A 14652-nucleotide genomic window follows, 5' to 3' on the forward strand; every position below is an offset into this window, starting at 1 on the left:
ATTAGCCAAAATCTGTAGAATACAAAAAGACCAAAGGGCAGCATCTCAACAGTGTAACTATCTGTTGAACAATGACAGGAAGTTGGTGTGCAGTGCAGTCTCTGGCACTTTGTGTGTGGTTTTGTGCTTTCTGTCATGCTGTTCCACAGTGGAGTAATCTGCCCCAGAATCCCCAAGCTCTGATGTTACAGCAAACTGACCAGCGGCTTCAGAAGCAAGCTAGTCAGTCTCCTCAGTGGGTTCAACAGCAAGCTAGTCAGTCTCCTCAGTGGGTTCAACAGCAAGCTAGTCAGCAGGTTCAGAAGCCAGCTAGTCAGTCTCCTCAGTGGGTTCAACAGCAGGCTAGTCAGCAGGTTCAGAAGCCAGCTAGTCAGTCTCCTCAGTGGGTTCAACAGCAGGCTAGTCAGCAGGTTCAGAAGCCAGCTAGTCAGTCTCCTCAGTGGGTTCAACAGCAAGCTAGTCAGTCTCCTCAGTGGGTTCAACAGCAAGCTAGTCAACAGCAGGTTCAGCCTAAGCAGCCAGTGGTGCAGGCAGAGCCCCTTGACAAATGTGCTGTAGCTGATTATGAGCAGATCCAATGTGGCCCAGCTGGTACCAGTGGTGCTGAGTGTGAAGCGCTCAACTGCTGCTTTAACGGACAGCAGTGCTACTATGGGAAGGCGGGTAAGAGTGTTGAGTCAATGTGAAGGGTTTCCTGTTAAACTTCTCTTCAGCAATAACCTGCTCTCTTACCCTGTTCCAGTGACTGTCCAGTGTATAAGAGATGGTCAGTTTGTGGTAGTGGTGGCTAGAGATGTTACTCTGCCTCGATTGAGCCTGGATTCAGTCCGTCTCCTGGGTGGAAATGACCCACCTTGCAGTCCTGTGGGATCCACACCTTCCTTTGCTATATACCAGTTCCCTGTCACTGCATGTGGCACGAGCATGATGGTGGGTAGCTGCTTGTGCTTCTGTTCTGCTTAGAAAAGGACTGGATGCCAACAGTTACTATTTGCAGGAGGATGGTGGCTATGTGGTGTATGAAAACAGGATGACCTCCTCGTATGAAGTGGGTGTCGGACCGCTTGGTTCCATCACAAGGGACAGCCATTTTGAGTAGGTGCTTTTTACACTTGTAGCACTTGTCAAGTATTAACATTTATGCTAAAGCTCCCTGTTTGTTGTACAGGCTTCTCTTCCAGTGTAGGTACTCTGGTACTTCTGTGGAAGCTCTGGTTGTGGAGGTCAACACTGTTCCTGCACCTCCACCAGTAGCTGCTTCTGGACCCCTCAGGGTGGAGCTTAGACTGGCAAATGGTCAATGTGTCACCAAAGGCTGTGCAGAAGGCAAGTGTCTGTCCAAGTATGGAGGATTTTCTACAACTCCAGGTTGCAGCAGTTTCTGTTTAAATGCTGCGTTCTTCCTCAGGGGACGAGGCGTACACCTCTTACTACAGTGATGCTGATTATCCGGTCACAAAAGTCCTGCGGGAGCCGGTGTTTGTTGAGGTGCGGGTTTTGGAGAGGACTGACCCCAACATTGTCCTGATGCTGGGACGTTGCTGGGCGACATCAACCCCCAGTCCACTCAGTCTACCCCAGTGGGACCTTCTGGTCGATGGGTGAGTAAGGCTGGTCTTCATCCAGCTAGTGTGCTGTAAGGCCTTTCTGACTGCCCCTTTGCCTTCCAGATGCCCTTACCGGGATGACCGTTACCTGACCACACTGGTTCCGGTGGCTGGATCTTCTGGTCTTCAGTTCCCAACCCACTACAAGCGCTTTGTTGTGAAGATGTTTACATTTGTGGATCCAGCATCACTGGCTCCTCTGCAGGAAACCGTATGCTCCACAGCCTTGCCTGAACCCTTAATATTAGTCTTTTTATAGTGGTTTCTGTGGCTTGACCCTTTTCCCCCTCTGTTAGATCTTCATCCACTGTAGTACAGCGGTGTGCCATCCCTCTTCTGGCTCCTGTGAGCAAAGCTGTGCTAGGAAAAGTGAGTGCTAGCTGTAAACTGACTTCAGGAACCATGAGAATTTGGTTTTTAAATGCCCCTCAATTCTACCATTTCTCTTCCAGGAAGAGATGCTGATGTCAAGACAATCTCTAGTGGACAAACTGTGGTGTCTAGTGGAGAAGTTACTCTGGTCATGTGACTTTAGTGGTCTTAATAAACTTCTTAACTCAACATCAGTGTCTCTTTGGTATTGCTCTTTCATGACTGTTCTCAGTTTGCATTATTGGCCCACTACTTGCCTAATCCACACTAAGAATATTTGCAATGGGTTGACTTGGAGTCCAATGTACATGTGTAGACTCATCCCCTCTGTCATAATCAAGGAGTCAAGGGTCTGTCCCTATAAACCTCCCCTGTCCACTTGTGACACACTCCAAACTGGTGACAGGGATTATCCTCCACCTTGGTATCAAATGCACTTCTGTCAAGACCACTATCCTCAGATGATACAATTAAAACATAATTTCGATTGGTGGTATGGTTCTGTTCTGGGCAAGCACTCCCTGTGCATCATGAATAAGAGCAGTGATAAACCCCCATAAAGCAATGCTGATATCCCCCAATCACTACTAATGAAAGCTCTGACGGGCATCGTATTCCTATAGGTGGATGTACTCGGCTGATGAGAGCTTGACTAACGTGACCTGGCAGAGCTAATGGGGACAGGAGCTTACATTGGCAAAGATTGGAGCTAAGACAGTGGACAAGGTCATCAGTGTTAGGAATGAGGAAGGCATTCCCTGTCCTTCATCTCGTTATTTCAAGACATGCAAATTAGTAGAGTTTCCACCTTTTAAACTGATTGGAGTTGATGTCTTCCGATCATGGGACATCCAAATTAGGAACATGGTTAAAAAAAGTACATCCTAGGATCTACTATCTTTGTGTTGCTAAAAAAAGCAGGATTCCCTTGTGATGTTTTAACATAAATATCTTTGACTTTTATGCGGCCAGTTCTGGAGGAACGCTAGCCCAGTATGGGGAGATTACCTAAAGGTCTCTCTGAGTTAGAGAGGGTTTAAAAACATTGCAGCCGGATAAAAGGTATTCTGACATCAACACTCCCATTGCAGAGTGAGAGATGAGGCAAAGCCACCTTGCATACTTTTACTTTATTAAGGACAATTCATCACCACTGCATTGCTTCCTGTCTGTGGCTCCAACACCTAGTTATCTACTACAGCAGCGCAGGACATTTGCCTTGCCCAGGAGTAAAACAAAAAGACATTAACTTTCTTTCATCCCACATGCTCTCAAATTGCTTTACAAATAACGTTTAGGTGTCTGGTTGTATGAAGTCTATTTCTGCTATATTTTTTTGTGTATTTGGGCTATATTACCTCACAGAATTTAATTATAATATTATATCAGAATTATTTGATTTTACTTGCTTTTTAGATTGTTTAAAAACCAGGTGTATATAATGCTAGTTAATACTTCAGCATGTCTACAAGCAAAGCGGAATGCACCAAACATCTACCCAAAGTACTTTGGGCATGCTCCAGTAGCAAACCTGAACATGAACCTTTTTACTTGTCTTCAATATGACGAATCTGACCAACTGGGATCAAAAAATATCACGTGCATAATTTTGAGAACCAATGAGAATCTTCTGGTAGCATAAGCTCCCATTTGGGCATGTCTGGAGAATCATGACTGTTAATGAAGAGGGAGGGATTATCGTTAATTAGCCAAAATCTGTAGAATACAAAAAGACCAAAGGGCAGCATCTCAACAGTGTAACTATCTGTTGAACAATGACAGGAAGTTGGTGTGCAGTGCAGTCTCTGGCACTTTGTGTGTGGTTTTGTGTTTTCTGTCATGCAGTTCCACAGTGGAGTAATCTGCCCCAGAATCCCCAAGCTCTGATGTTACAGCAAACTGACCAGCGGCTACAGAAGCAAGCTAGTCAGCAGGTTCAGAAGCCAGCTAGTCAGTCTCCTCAGTGGGTTCAACAGCAAGCTAGTCAGCAGGTTCAGAAGCCAGCTAGTCAGTCTCCTCAGTGGGTTCAACAGCAGGCTAGTCAGCAGGTTCAGAAGCCAGCTAGTCAGTCTCCTCAGTGGGTTCAACAGCAGGCTAGACAGCAGGTTCAGAAGCCAGCTAGTCAGTCTCCTCAGTGGGTTCAACAGCAAGCTAGTCAGTCTCCTCAGTGGGTTCAACAGCAGGTTCAGCCTAAGCAGCCAGTGGTGCAGGCAGAGCCCCTTGACAAATGTGCTGTAGCTGATTATGAGCAGATCCAATGTGGCCCAGCTGGTACCAGTGGTGCTGAGTGTGAAGCGCTCAACTGCTGCTTTAACGGACAGCAGTGCTACTATGGGAAGGCGGGTAAGAGTGTTGAGTCAATGTGAAGGGTTTCCTGTTAAACTTCTCTTCAGCAATAACCTGCTCTCTTACCCTGTTCCAGTGACTGTCCAGTGTATAAGAGATGGTCAGTTTGTAGTAGTGGTGGCTAGAGATGTTACTCTGCCTCGATTGAGCCTGGATTCAGTCCGTCTCCTGGGTGGAAATGACCCACCTTGCAGTCCTGTGGGATCCACACCTTCCTTTGCTATATACCAGTTCCCTGTCACTGCATGTGGCACGAGCATGATGGTGGGTAGCTGCTTGTGCTTCTGTTCTGCTTAGAAAAGGACTGGATGCCAACAGTTACTATTTGCAGGAGGATGGTGGCTATGTGGTGTATGAAAACAGGATGACCTCCTCGTATGAAGTGGGTGTCGGACCGCTTGGTTCCATCACAAGGGACAGCCATTTTGAGTAGGTGCTTTTTACACTTGTAGCACTTGTCAAGTATTAACATTTATGCTAAAGCTCCCTGTTTGTTGTACAGGCTTCTCTTCCAGTGTAGGTACTCTGGTACTTCTGTGGAAGCTCTGGTTGTGGAGGTCAACACTGTTCCTGCACCTCCACCAGTAGCTGCTTCTGGACCCCTCAGGGTGGAGCTTAGACTGGCAAATGGTCAATGTGTCACCAAAGGCTGTGCAGAAGGCAAGTGTCTGTCCAAGTATGGAGGATTTTCTACAACTCCAGGTTGCAGCAGTTTCTGTTTAAATGCTGCGTTCTTCCTCAGGGGACGAGGCGTACACCTCTTACTACAGTGATGCTGATTATCCGGTCACAAAAGTCCTGCGGGAGCCGGTGTTTGTTGAGGTGCGGGTTTTGGAGAGGACTGACCCCAACATTGTCCTGATGCTGGGACGTTGCTGGGCGACATCAACCCCCAGTCCACTCAGTCTACCCCAGTGGGACCTTCTGGTCGATGGGTGAGTAAGGCTGGTCTTCATCCAGCTAGTGTGCTGTAAGGCCTTTCTGACTGCCCCTTTGCCTTCCAGATGCCCTTACCGGGATGACCGTTACCTGACCACACTGGTTCCGGTGGCTGGATCTTCTGGTCTTCAGTTCCCAACCCACTACAAGCGCTTTGTTGTGAAGATGTTTACATTTGTGGATCCAGCATCACTGGCTCCTCTGCAGGAAACCGTATGCTCCACAGCCTTGCCTGAACCCTTAATATTAGTCTTTTTATAGTGGTTTCTGTGGCTTGACCCTTTTCCCCCTCTGTTAGATCTTCATCCACTGTAGTACAGCGGTGTGCCATCCCTCTTCTGGCTCCTGTGAGCAAAGCTGTGCTAGGAAAAGTGAGTGCTAGCTGTAAACTGACTTCAGGAACCATGAGAATTTGGTTTTTAAATGCCCCTCAATTCTACCATTTCTCTTCCAGGAAGAGATGCTGATGTCAAGACAATCTCTAGTGGACAAACTGTGGTGTCTAGTGGAGAAGTTACTCTGGTCATGTGACTTTAGTGGTCTTAATAAACTTCTTAACTCAACATCAGTGTCTCTTTGGTATTGCTCTTTCATGACTGTTCTCAGTTTGCATTATTGGCCCACTACTTGCCTAATCCACACTAAGAATATTTGCAATGGGTTGACTTGGAGTCCAATGTACATGTGTAGACTCATCCCCTCTGTCATAATCAAGGAGTCAAGGGTCTGTCCCTATAAACCTCCCCTGTCCACTTGTGACACACTCCAAACTGGTGACAGGGATTATCCTCCACCTTGGTATCAAATGCACTTCTGTCAAGACCACTATCCTCAGATGATACAATTAAAACATAATTTCGATTGGTGGTATGGTTCTGTTCTGGGCAAGCACTCCCTGTGCATCATGAATAAGAGCAGTGATAAACCCCCATAAAGCAATGCTGATATCCCCCAATCACTACTAATGAAAGCTCTGACGGGCATCGTATTCCTATAGGTGGATGTACTCGGCTGATGAGAGCTTGACTAACGTGACCTGGCAGAGCTAATGGGGACAGGAGCTTACATTGGCAAAGATTGGAGCTAAGACAGTGGACAAGGTCATCAGTGTTAGGAATGAGGAAGGCATTCCCTGTCCTTCATCTCGTTATTTCAAGACATGCAAATTAGTAGAGTTTCCACCTTTTAAACTGATTGGAGTTGATGTCTTCCGATCATGGGACATCCAAATTAGGAACATGGTTAAAAAAAGTACATCCTAGGATCTACTATCTTTGTGTTGCTAAAAAAAGCAGGATTCCCTTGTGATGTTTTAACATAAATATCTTTGACTTTTATGCGGCCAGTTCTGGAGGAACGCTAGCCCAGTATGGGGAGATTACCTAAAGGTCTCTCTGAGTTAGAGAGGGTTTAAAAACATTGCAGCCGGATAAAAGGTATTCTGACATCAACACTCCCATTGCAGAGTGAGAGATGAGGCAAAGCCACCTTGCATACTTTTACTTTATTAAGGACAATTCATCACCACTGCATTGCTTCCTGTCTGTGGCTCCAACACCTAGTTATCTACTACAGCAGCGCAGGACATTTGCCTTGCCCAGGAGTAAAACAAAAAGACATTAACTTTCTTTCATCCCACATGCTCTCAAATTGCTTTACAAATAACGTTTAGGTGTCTGGTTGTATGAAGTCTATTTCTGCTATATTTTTTTGTGTATTTGGGCTATATTACCTCACAGAATTTAATTATAATATTATATCTGAATTATTTGATTTTACTTGCTTTTTAGATTGTTTAAAAACCAGGTGTATATAATGCTAGTTAATACTTCAGCATGTCTACAAGCAAAGCGGAATGCACCAAACATCTACCCAAAGTACTTTGGGCATGCTCCAGTAGCAAACCTGAACATGAACCTTTTTACTTGTCTTCAATATGACGAATCTGACCAACTGGGATCAAAAAATATCACGTGCATAATTTTGAGAACCAATGAGAATCTTCTGGTAGCATAAGCTCCCATTTGGGCATGTCTGGAGAATCATGACTGTTAATGAAGAGGGAGGGATTATCGTTAATTAGCCAAAATCTGTAGAATACAAAAAGACCAAAGGGCAGCATCTCAACAGTGTAACTATCTGTTGAACAATGACAGGAAGTTGGTGTGCAGTGCAGTCTCTGGCACTTTGTGTGTGGTTTTGTGCTTTCTGTCATGCTGTTCCACAGTGGAGTAATCTGCCCCAGAATCCCCAAGCTCTGATGTTACAGCAAACTGACCAGCGGCTTCAGAAGCAAGCTAGTCAGTCTCCTCAGTGGGTTCAACAGCAAGCTAGTCAGTCTCCTCAGTGGGTTCAACAGCAAGCTAGTCAGTCTCCTCAGTGGGTTCAACAGCAGGCTAGTCAGCAGGTTCAGAAGCCAGCTAGTCAGTCTCCACAGTGGGTTCAACAGCAGGCTAGTCAGCAGGTTCAGAAGCCAGCTAGTCAGTCTCCTCAGTGGGTTCAACAGCAAGCTAGTCAGTCTCCTCAGTGGGTTCAACAGCAAGCTAGTCAACAGCAGGTTCAGCCTAAGCAGCCAGTGGTGCAGGCAGAGCCCCTTGACAAATGTGCTGTAGCTGATTATGAGCAGATCCAATGTGGCCCAGCTGGTACCAGTGGTGCTGAGTGTGAAGCGCTCAACTGCTGCTTTAACGGACAGCAGTGCTACTATGGGAAGGCGGGTAAGAGTGTTGAGTCAATGTGAAGGGTTTCCTGTTAAACTTCTCTTCAGCAATAACCTGCTCTCTTACCCTGTTCCAGTGACTGTCCAGTGTATAAGAGATGGTCAGTTTGTGGTAGTGGTGGCTAGAGATGTTACTCTGCCTCGATTGAGCCTGGATTCAGTCCGTCTCCTGGGTGGAAATGACCCACCTTGCAGTCCTGTGGGATCCACACCTTCCTTTGCTATATACCAGTTCCCTGTCACTGCATGTGGCACGAGCATGATGGTGGGTAGCTGCTTGTGCTTCTGTTCTGCTTAGAAAAGGACTGGATGCCAACAGTTACTATTTGCAGGAGGATGGTGGCTATGTGGTGTATGAAAACAGGATGACCTCCTCGTATGAAGTGGGTGTCGGACCGCTTGGTTCCATCACAAGGGACAGCCATTTTGAGTAGGTGCTTTTTACACTTGTAGCACTTGTCAAGTATTAACATTTATGCTAAAGCTCCCTGTTTGTTGTACAGGCTTCTCTTCCAGTGTAGGTACTCTGGTACTTCTGTGGAAGCTCTGGTTGTGGAGGTCAACACTGTTCCTGCACCTCCACCAGTAGCTGCTTCTGGACCCCTCAGGGTGGAGCTTAGACTGGCAAATGGTCAATGTGTCACCAAAGGCTGTGCAGAAGGCAAGTGTCTGTCCAAGTATGGAGGATTTTCTACAACTCCAGGTTGCAGCAGTTTCTGTTTAAATGCTGCGTTCTTCCTCAGGGGACGAGGCGTACACCTCTTACTACAGTGATGCTGATTATCCGGTCACAAAAGTCCTGCGGGAGCCGGTGTTTGTTGAGGTGCGGGTTTTGGAGAGGACTGACCCCAACATTGTCCTGATGCTGGGACGTTGCTGGGCGACATCAACCCCCAGTCCACTCAGTCTACCCCAGTGGGACCTTCTGGTCGATGGGTGAGTAAGGCTGGTCTTCATCCAGCTAGTGTGCTGTAAGGCCTTTCTGACTGCCCCTTTGCCTTCCAGATGCCCTTACCGGGATGACCGTTACCTGACCACACTGGTTCCGGTGGCTGGATCTTCTGGTCTTCAGTTCCCAACCCACTACAAGCGCTTTGTTGTGAAGATGTTTACATTTGTGGATCCAGCATCACTGGCTCCTCTGCAGGAAACCGTATGCTCCACAGCCTTGCCTGAACCCTTAATATTAGTCTTTTTATAGTGGTTTCTGTGGCTTGACCCTTTTCCCCCTCTGTTAGATCTTCATCCACTGTAGTACAGCGGTGTGCCATCCCTCTTCTGGCTCCTGTGAGCAAAGCTGTGCTAGGAAAAGTGAGTGCTAGCTGTAAACTGACTTCAGGAACCATGAGAATTTGGTTTTTAAATGCCCCTCAATTCTACCATTTCTCTTCCAGGAAGAGATGCTGATGTCAAGACAATCTCTAGTGGACAAACTGTGGTGTCTAGTGGAGAAGTTACTCTGGTCATGTGACTTTAGTGGTCTTAATAAACTTCTTAACTCAACATCAGTGTCTCTTTGGTATTGCTCTTTCATGACTGTTCTCAGTTTGCATTATTGGCCCACTACTTGCCTAATCCACACTAAGAATATTTGCAATGGGTTGACTTGGAGTCCAATGTACATGTGTAGACTCATCCCCTCTGTCATAATCAAGGAGTCAAGGGTCTGTCCCTATAAACCTCCCCTGTCCACTTGTGACACACTCCAAACTGGTGACAGGGATTATCCTCCACCTTGGTATCAAATGCACTTCTGTCAAGACCACTATCCTCAGATGATACAATTAAAACATAATTTTGATTGGTGGTATGGTTCTGTTCTGGGCAAGCACTCCCTGTGCATCATGAATAAGAGCAGTGATAAACCCCCATAAAGCAATGCTGATATCCCCCAATCACTACTAATGAAAGCTCTGACGGGCATCGTATTCCTATAGGTGGATGTACTCGGCTGATGAGAGCTTGACTAACGTGACCTGGCAGAGCTAATGGGGACAGGAGTTTACATTGGCAAAGATTGGAGCTAAGACAGTGGACAAGGTCATCAGTGTTAGGAATGAGGAAGGCATTCCCTGTCCTTCATCTCGTTATTTCAAGACATGCAAATTAGTAGAGTTTCCACCTTTTAAACTGATTGGAGTTGATGTCTTCCGATCATGGGACATCCAAATTAGGAACATGGTTAAAAAAAGTACATCCTAGGATCTACTATCTTTGTGTTGCTAAAAAAAGCAGGATTCCCTTGTGATGTTTTAACATAAATATCTTTGACTTTTATGCGGCCAGTTCTGGAGGAACGCTAGCCCAGTATGGGGAGATTACCTAAAGGTCTCTCTGAGTTAGAGAGGGTTTAAAAACATTGCAGCCGGATAAAAGGTATTCTGACATCAACACTCCCATTGCAGAGTGAGAGATGAGGCAAAGCCACCTTGCATACTTTTACTTTATTAAGGACAATTCATCACCACTGCATTGCTTCCTGTCTGTGGCTCCAACACCTAGTTATCTACTACAGCAGCGCAGGACATTTGCCTTGCCCAGGAGTAAAACAAAAAGACATTAACTTTCTTTCATCCCACATGCTCTCAAATTGCTTTACAAATAACGTTTAGGTGTCTGGTTGTATGAAGTCTATTTCTGCTATATTTTTTGTGTATTTGGGCTATATTACCTCACAGAATTTAATTATAATATTATATCAGAATTATTTGATTTTACTTGCTTTTTAGATTGTTTAAAAACCAGGTGTATATAATGCTAGTTAATACTTCAGCATGTCTACAAGCAAAGCGGAATGCACCAAACATCTACCCAAAGTACTTTGGGCATGCTCCAGTAGCAAACCTGAACATGAACCTTTTTACTTGTCTTCAATATGACGAATCTGACCAACTGGGATCAAAAAATATCACGTGCATAATTTTGAGAACCAATGAGAATCTTCTGGTAGCATAAGCTCCCATTTGGGCATGTCTGGAGAATCATGACTGTTAATGAAGAGGGAGGGATTATCGTTAATTAGCCAAAATCTGTAGAATACAAAAAGACCAAAGGGCAGCATCTCAACAGTGTAACTATCTGTTGAACAATGACAGGAAGTTGGTGTGCAGTGCAGTCTCTGGCACTTTGTGTGTGGTTTTGTGCTTTCTGTCATGCTGTTCCACAGTGGAGTAATCTGCCCCAGAATCCCCAAGCTCTGATGTTACAGCAAACTGACCAGCGGCTTCAGAAGCAAGCTAGTCAGTCTCCTCAGTGGGTTCAACAGCAAGCTAGTCAGTCTCCTCAGTGGGTTCAACAGCAAGCTAGTCAGCAGGTTCAGAAGCCAGCTAGTCAGTCTCCTCAGTGGGTTCAACAGCAGGCTAGTCAGCAGGTTCAGAAGCCAGCTAGTCAGTCTCCTCAGTGGGTTCAACAGCAGGCTAGTCAGCAGGTTCAGAAGCCAGCTAGTCAGTCTCCTCAGTGGGTTCAACAGCAAGCTAGTCAGTCTCCTCAGTGGGTTCAACAGCAAGCTAGTCAACAGCAGGTTCAGCCTAAGCAGCCAGTGGTGCAGGCAGAGCCCCTTGACAAATGTGCTGTAGCTGATTATGAGCAGATCCAATGTGGCCCAGCTGGTACCAGTGGTGCTGAGTGTGAAGCGCTCAACTGCTGCTTTAACGGACAGCAGTGCTACTATGGGAAGGCGGGTAAGAGTGTTGAGTCAATGTGAAGGGTTTCCTGTTAAACTTCTCTTCAGCAATAACCTGCTCTCTTACCCTGTTCCAGTGACTGTCCAGTGTATAAGAGATGGTCAGTTTGTGGTAGTGGTGGCTAGAGATGTTACTCTGCCTCGATTGAGCCTGGATTCAGTCCGTCTCCTGGGTGGAAATGACCCACCTTGCAGTCCTGTGGGATCCACACCTTCCTTTGCTATATACCAGCTCCCTGTCACTGCATGTGGCACGAGCATGATGGTGCGTAGCTGCTTGTGCTTCTGTTCTGCTTAGAAAAGGACTGGATGCCAACAGTTACTATTTGCAGGAGGATGGTGGCTATGTGGTGTATGAAAACAGGATGACCTCCTCGTATGAAGTGGGTGTCGGACCGCTTGGTTCCATCACAAGGGACAGCCATTTTGAGTAGGTGCTTTTTACACTTGTAGCACTTGTCAAGTATTAACATTTATGTTAAAGCTCCCTGTTTGTTGTACAGGCTTCTCTTCCAGTGTAGGTACTCTGGTACTTCTGTGGAAGCTCTGGTTGTGGAGGTCAACACTGTTCCTGCACCTCCACCAGTAGCTGCTTCTGGACCCCTCAGGGTGGAGCTTAGACTGGCAAATGGTCAATGTGTCACCAAAGGCTGTGCAGAAGGCAAGTGTCTGTCCAAGTATGGAGGATTTTCTACAACTCCAGGTTGCAGCAGTTTCTGTTTAAATGCTGCGTTCTTCCTCAGGGGACGAGGCGTACACCTCTTACTACAGTGATGCTGATTATCCGGTCACAAAAGTCCTGCGGGAGCCGGTGTTTGTTGAGGTGCGGGTTTTGGAGAGGACTGACCCCAACATTGTCCTGATGCTGGGACGTTGCTGGGCGACATCAACCCCCAGTCCACTCAGTCTACCCCAGTGGGACCTTCTGGTCGATGGGTGAGTAAGGCTGGTCTTCATCCAGCTAGTGTGCTGTAAGGCCTTTCTGACTGCCCCTTTGCCTTCCAGATGCCCTTACCGGGATGACCGTTACCTGACCACACTGGTTCCGGTGGCTGGATCTTCTGGTCTTCAGTTCCCAACCCACTACAAGCGCTTTGTTGTGAAGATGTTTACATTTGTGGATCCAGCATCACTGGCTCCTCTGCAGGAAACCGTATGCTCCACAGCCTTGCCTGAACCCTTAATATTAGTCTTTTTATAGTGGTTTCTGTGGCTTGACCCTTTTCCCCCTCTGTTAGATCTTCATCCACTGTAGTACAGCGGTGTGCCATCCCTCTTCTGGCTCCTGTGAGCAAAGCTGTGCTAGGAAAAGTGAGTGCTAGCTGTAAACTGACTTCAGGAACCATGAGAATTTGGTTTTTAAATGCCCCTCAATTCTACCATTTCTCTTCCAGGAAGAGATGCTGATGTCAAGACAATCTCTAGTGGACAAACTGTGGTGTCTAGTGGAGAAGTTACTCTGGTCATGTGACTTTAGTGGTCTTAATAAACTTCTTAACTCAACATCAGTGTCTCTTTGGTATTGCTCTTTCATGACTGTTCTCAGTTTGCATTATTGGCCCACTACTTGCCTAATCCACACTAAGAATATTTGCAATGGGTTGACTTGGAGTCCAATGTACATGTGTAGACTCATCCCCTCTGTCATAATCAAGGAGTCAAGGGTCTGTCCCTATAAACCTCCCCTGTCCACTTGTGACACACTCCAAACTGGTGACAGGGATTATCCTCCACCTTGGTATCAAATGCACTTCTGTCAAGACCACTATCCTCAGATGATACAATTAAAACATAATTTCGATTGGTGGTATGGTTCTGTTCTGGGCAAGCACTCCCTGTGCATCATGAATAAGAGCAGTGATAAACCCCCATAAAGCAATGCTGATATCCCCCAATCACTACTAATGAAAGCTCTGACGGGCATCGTATTCCTATAGGTGGATGTACTCGGCTGATGAGAGCTTGACTAACGTGACCTGGCAGAGCTAATGGGGACAGGAGTTTACATTGGCAAAGATTGGAGCTAAGACAGTGGACAAGGTCATCAGTGTTAGGAATGAGGAAGGCATTCCCTGTCCTTCATCTCGTTATTTCAAGACATGCAAATTAGTAGAGTTTCCACCTTTTAAACTGATTGGAGTTGATGTCTTCCGATCATGGGACATCCAAATTAGGAACATGGTTAAAAAAAGTACATCCTAGGATCTACTATCTTTGTGTTGCTAAAAAAAGCAGGATTCCCTTGTGATGTTTTAACATAAATATCTTTGACTTTTATGCGGCCAGTTCTGGAGGAACGCTAGCCCAGTATGGGGAGATTACCTAAAGGTCTCTCTGAGTTAGAGAGGGTTTAAAAACATTGCAGCCGGATAAAAGGTATTCTGACATCAACACTCCCATTGCAGAGTGAGAGATGAGGCAAAGCCACCTTGCATACTTTTACTTTATTAAGGACAATTCATCACCACTGCATTGCTTCCTGTCTGTGGCTCCAACACCTAGTTATCTACTACAGCAGCGCAGGACATTTGCCTTGCCCAGGAGTAAAACAAAAAGACATTAACTTTCTTTCATCCCACATGCTCTCAAATTGCTTTACAAATAACGTTTAGGTGTCTGGTTGTATGAAGTCTATTTCTGCTATATTTTTTTGTGTATTTGGGCTATATTACCTCACAGAATTTAATTATAATATTATATCAGAATTATTTGATTTTACTTGCTTTTTAGATTGTTTAAAAACCAGGTGTATATAATGCTAGTTAATACTTCAGCATGTCTACAAGCAAAGCGGAATGCACCAAACATCTACCCAAAGTACTTTGGGCATGCTCCAGTAGCAAACCTGAACATGAACCTTTTTACTTGTCTTCAATATGACGAATCTGACCAACTGGGATCAAAAAATATCACGTGCATAATTTTGAGAACCAATGAGAATCTTCTGGCAGCATAAGCTCCCATTTGGGCATGTCTGGAGAATCATG

The 14652-nt window shown here is 45.8% G+C and overlaps 4 protein-coding genes across 4 annotated transcripts; all 4 read left to right on the plus strand.

Moving 5' to 3' along the window:
• The first annotated feature begins 75 nt into the window (after positions 1 to 75).
• Positions 76 to 2136, plus strand: LOC137079478 (zona pellucida sperm-binding protein 4-like). The gene is made up of 8 exons (XM_067447430.1): positions 76 to 663; positions 743 to 930; positions 998 to 1095; positions 1169 to 1326; positions 1409 to 1601; positions 1671 to 1818; positions 1904 to 1976; positions 2060 to 2136. The coding sequence occupies exons 1-8, from the start codon at positions 183 to 185 to the stop codon at positions 2134 to 2136; spliced, it is 1416 nt and encodes a 471-aa protein (XP_067303531.1). The 5' UTR covers positions 76 to 182.
• Positions 2137 to 3754: 1618 nt separating this feature from the next.
• LOC137079554 (zona pellucida sperm-binding protein 4-like) lies at positions 3755 to 5795 on the plus strand. Its single transcript, XM_067447505.1, has 9 exons — positions 3755 to 3764; positions 3825 to 4322; positions 4402 to 4589; positions 4657 to 4754; positions 4828 to 4985; positions 5068 to 5260; positions 5330 to 5477; positions 5563 to 5635; positions 5719 to 5795. Exons 1-9 carry the CDS (start codon positions 3755 to 3757, stop codon positions 5793 to 5795), a joined length of 1443 nt encoding a protein of 480 aa, XP_067303606.1.
• Positions 5796 to 7413: 1618 nt separating this feature from the next.
• Positions 7414 to 9454, plus strand: LOC137079479 (zona pellucida sperm-binding protein 4-like). Its single transcript, XM_067447432.1, has 8 exons — positions 7414 to 7981; positions 8061 to 8248; positions 8316 to 8413; positions 8487 to 8644; positions 8727 to 8919; positions 8989 to 9136; positions 9222 to 9294; positions 9378 to 9454. Exons 1-8 carry the CDS (start codon positions 7414 to 7416, stop codon positions 9452 to 9454), a joined length of 1503 nt encoding a protein of 500 aa, XP_067303533.1.
• Positions 9455 to 10757: 1303 nt separating this feature from the next.
• LOC137079555 (zona pellucida sperm-binding protein 4-like) lies at positions 10758 to 13136 on the plus strand. The gene is made up of 10 exons (XM_067447507.1): positions 10758 to 10799; positions 11150 to 11272; positions 11453 to 11663; positions 11743 to 11930; positions 11998 to 12095; positions 12169 to 12326; positions 12409 to 12601; positions 12671 to 12818; positions 12904 to 12976; positions 13060 to 13136. Exons 1-10 carry the CDS (start codon positions 10758 to 10760, stop codon positions 13134 to 13136), a joined length of 1311 nt encoding a protein of 436 aa, XP_067303608.1.
• The last annotated feature ends 1516 nt before the right edge of the window (positions 13137 to 14652 follow it).

The sequence above is a fragment of the Pseudorasbora parva genome, chromosome 6 (genome assembly GCF_024679245.1).
Source record: "Pseudorasbora parva isolate DD20220531a chromosome 6, ASM2467924v1, whole genome shotgun sequence".
Classification (NCBI taxonomy): Eukaryota; Metazoa; Chordata; class Actinopteri; order Cypriniformes; family Gobionidae; genus Pseudorasbora; species Pseudorasbora parva.

Excerpts from the sequence above, each read along its gene's own strand:
- LOC137079554 (XM_067447505.1), top strand. Across the intron at positions 4,755-4,827 it reads ACAAGGGACAGCCATTTTGA|GCTTCTCTTCCAGTGTAGGT; the intron begins GTAGGTGCTTTT and ends TTTGTTGTACAG. Across the intron at positions 5,261-5,329 it reads TGGGACCTTCTGGTCGATGG|ATGCCCTTACCGGGATGACC; the intron begins GTGAGTAAGGCT and ends TTTGCCTTCCAG.
- LOC137079478 (XM_067447430.1), top strand. The coding sequence starts at position 183 with ATGTTACAGCAAACTGACCAGCGGCTTCAGAAGCAAGCTAGTCAGTCT. Across the intron at positions 664-742 it reads GTGCTACTATGGGAAGGCGG|TGACTGTCCAGTGTATAAGA; the intron begins GTAAGAGTGTTG and ends ACCCTGTTCCAG. Across the intron at positions 1,327-1,408 it reads CACCAAAGGCTGTGCAGAAG|GGGACGAGGCGTACACCTCT; the intron begins GCAAGTGTCTGT and ends GTTCTTCCTCAG.
- LOC137079479 (XM_067447432.1), top strand. The coding sequence starts at position 7,414 with ATGACAGGAAGTTGGTGTGCAGTGCAGTCTCTGGCACTTTGTGTGTGG. Across the intron at positions 7,982-8,060 it reads GTGCTACTATGGGAAGGCGG|TGACTGTCCAGTGTATAAGA; the intron begins GTAAGAGTGTTG and ends ACCCTGTTCCAG. Across the intron at positions 8,414-8,486 it reads ACAAGGGACAGCCATTTTGA|GCTTCTCTTCCAGTGTAGGT; the intron begins GTAGGTGCTTTT and ends TTTGTTGTACAG.
- LOC137079555 (XM_067447507.1), top strand. The coding sequence starts at position 10,758 with ATGTCTACAAGCAAAGCGGAATGCACCAAACATCTACCCAAA. Across the intron at positions 11,273-11,452 it reads CTAGTCAGTCTCCTCAGTGG|CAAGCTAGTCAGTCTCCTCA; the intron begins GTTCAACAGCAA and ends TGGGTTCAACAG. Across the intron at positions 11,931-11,997 it reads CATGTGGCACGAGCATGATG|GAGGATGGTGGCTATGTGGT; the intron begins GTGCGTAGCTGC and ends TACTATTTGCAG.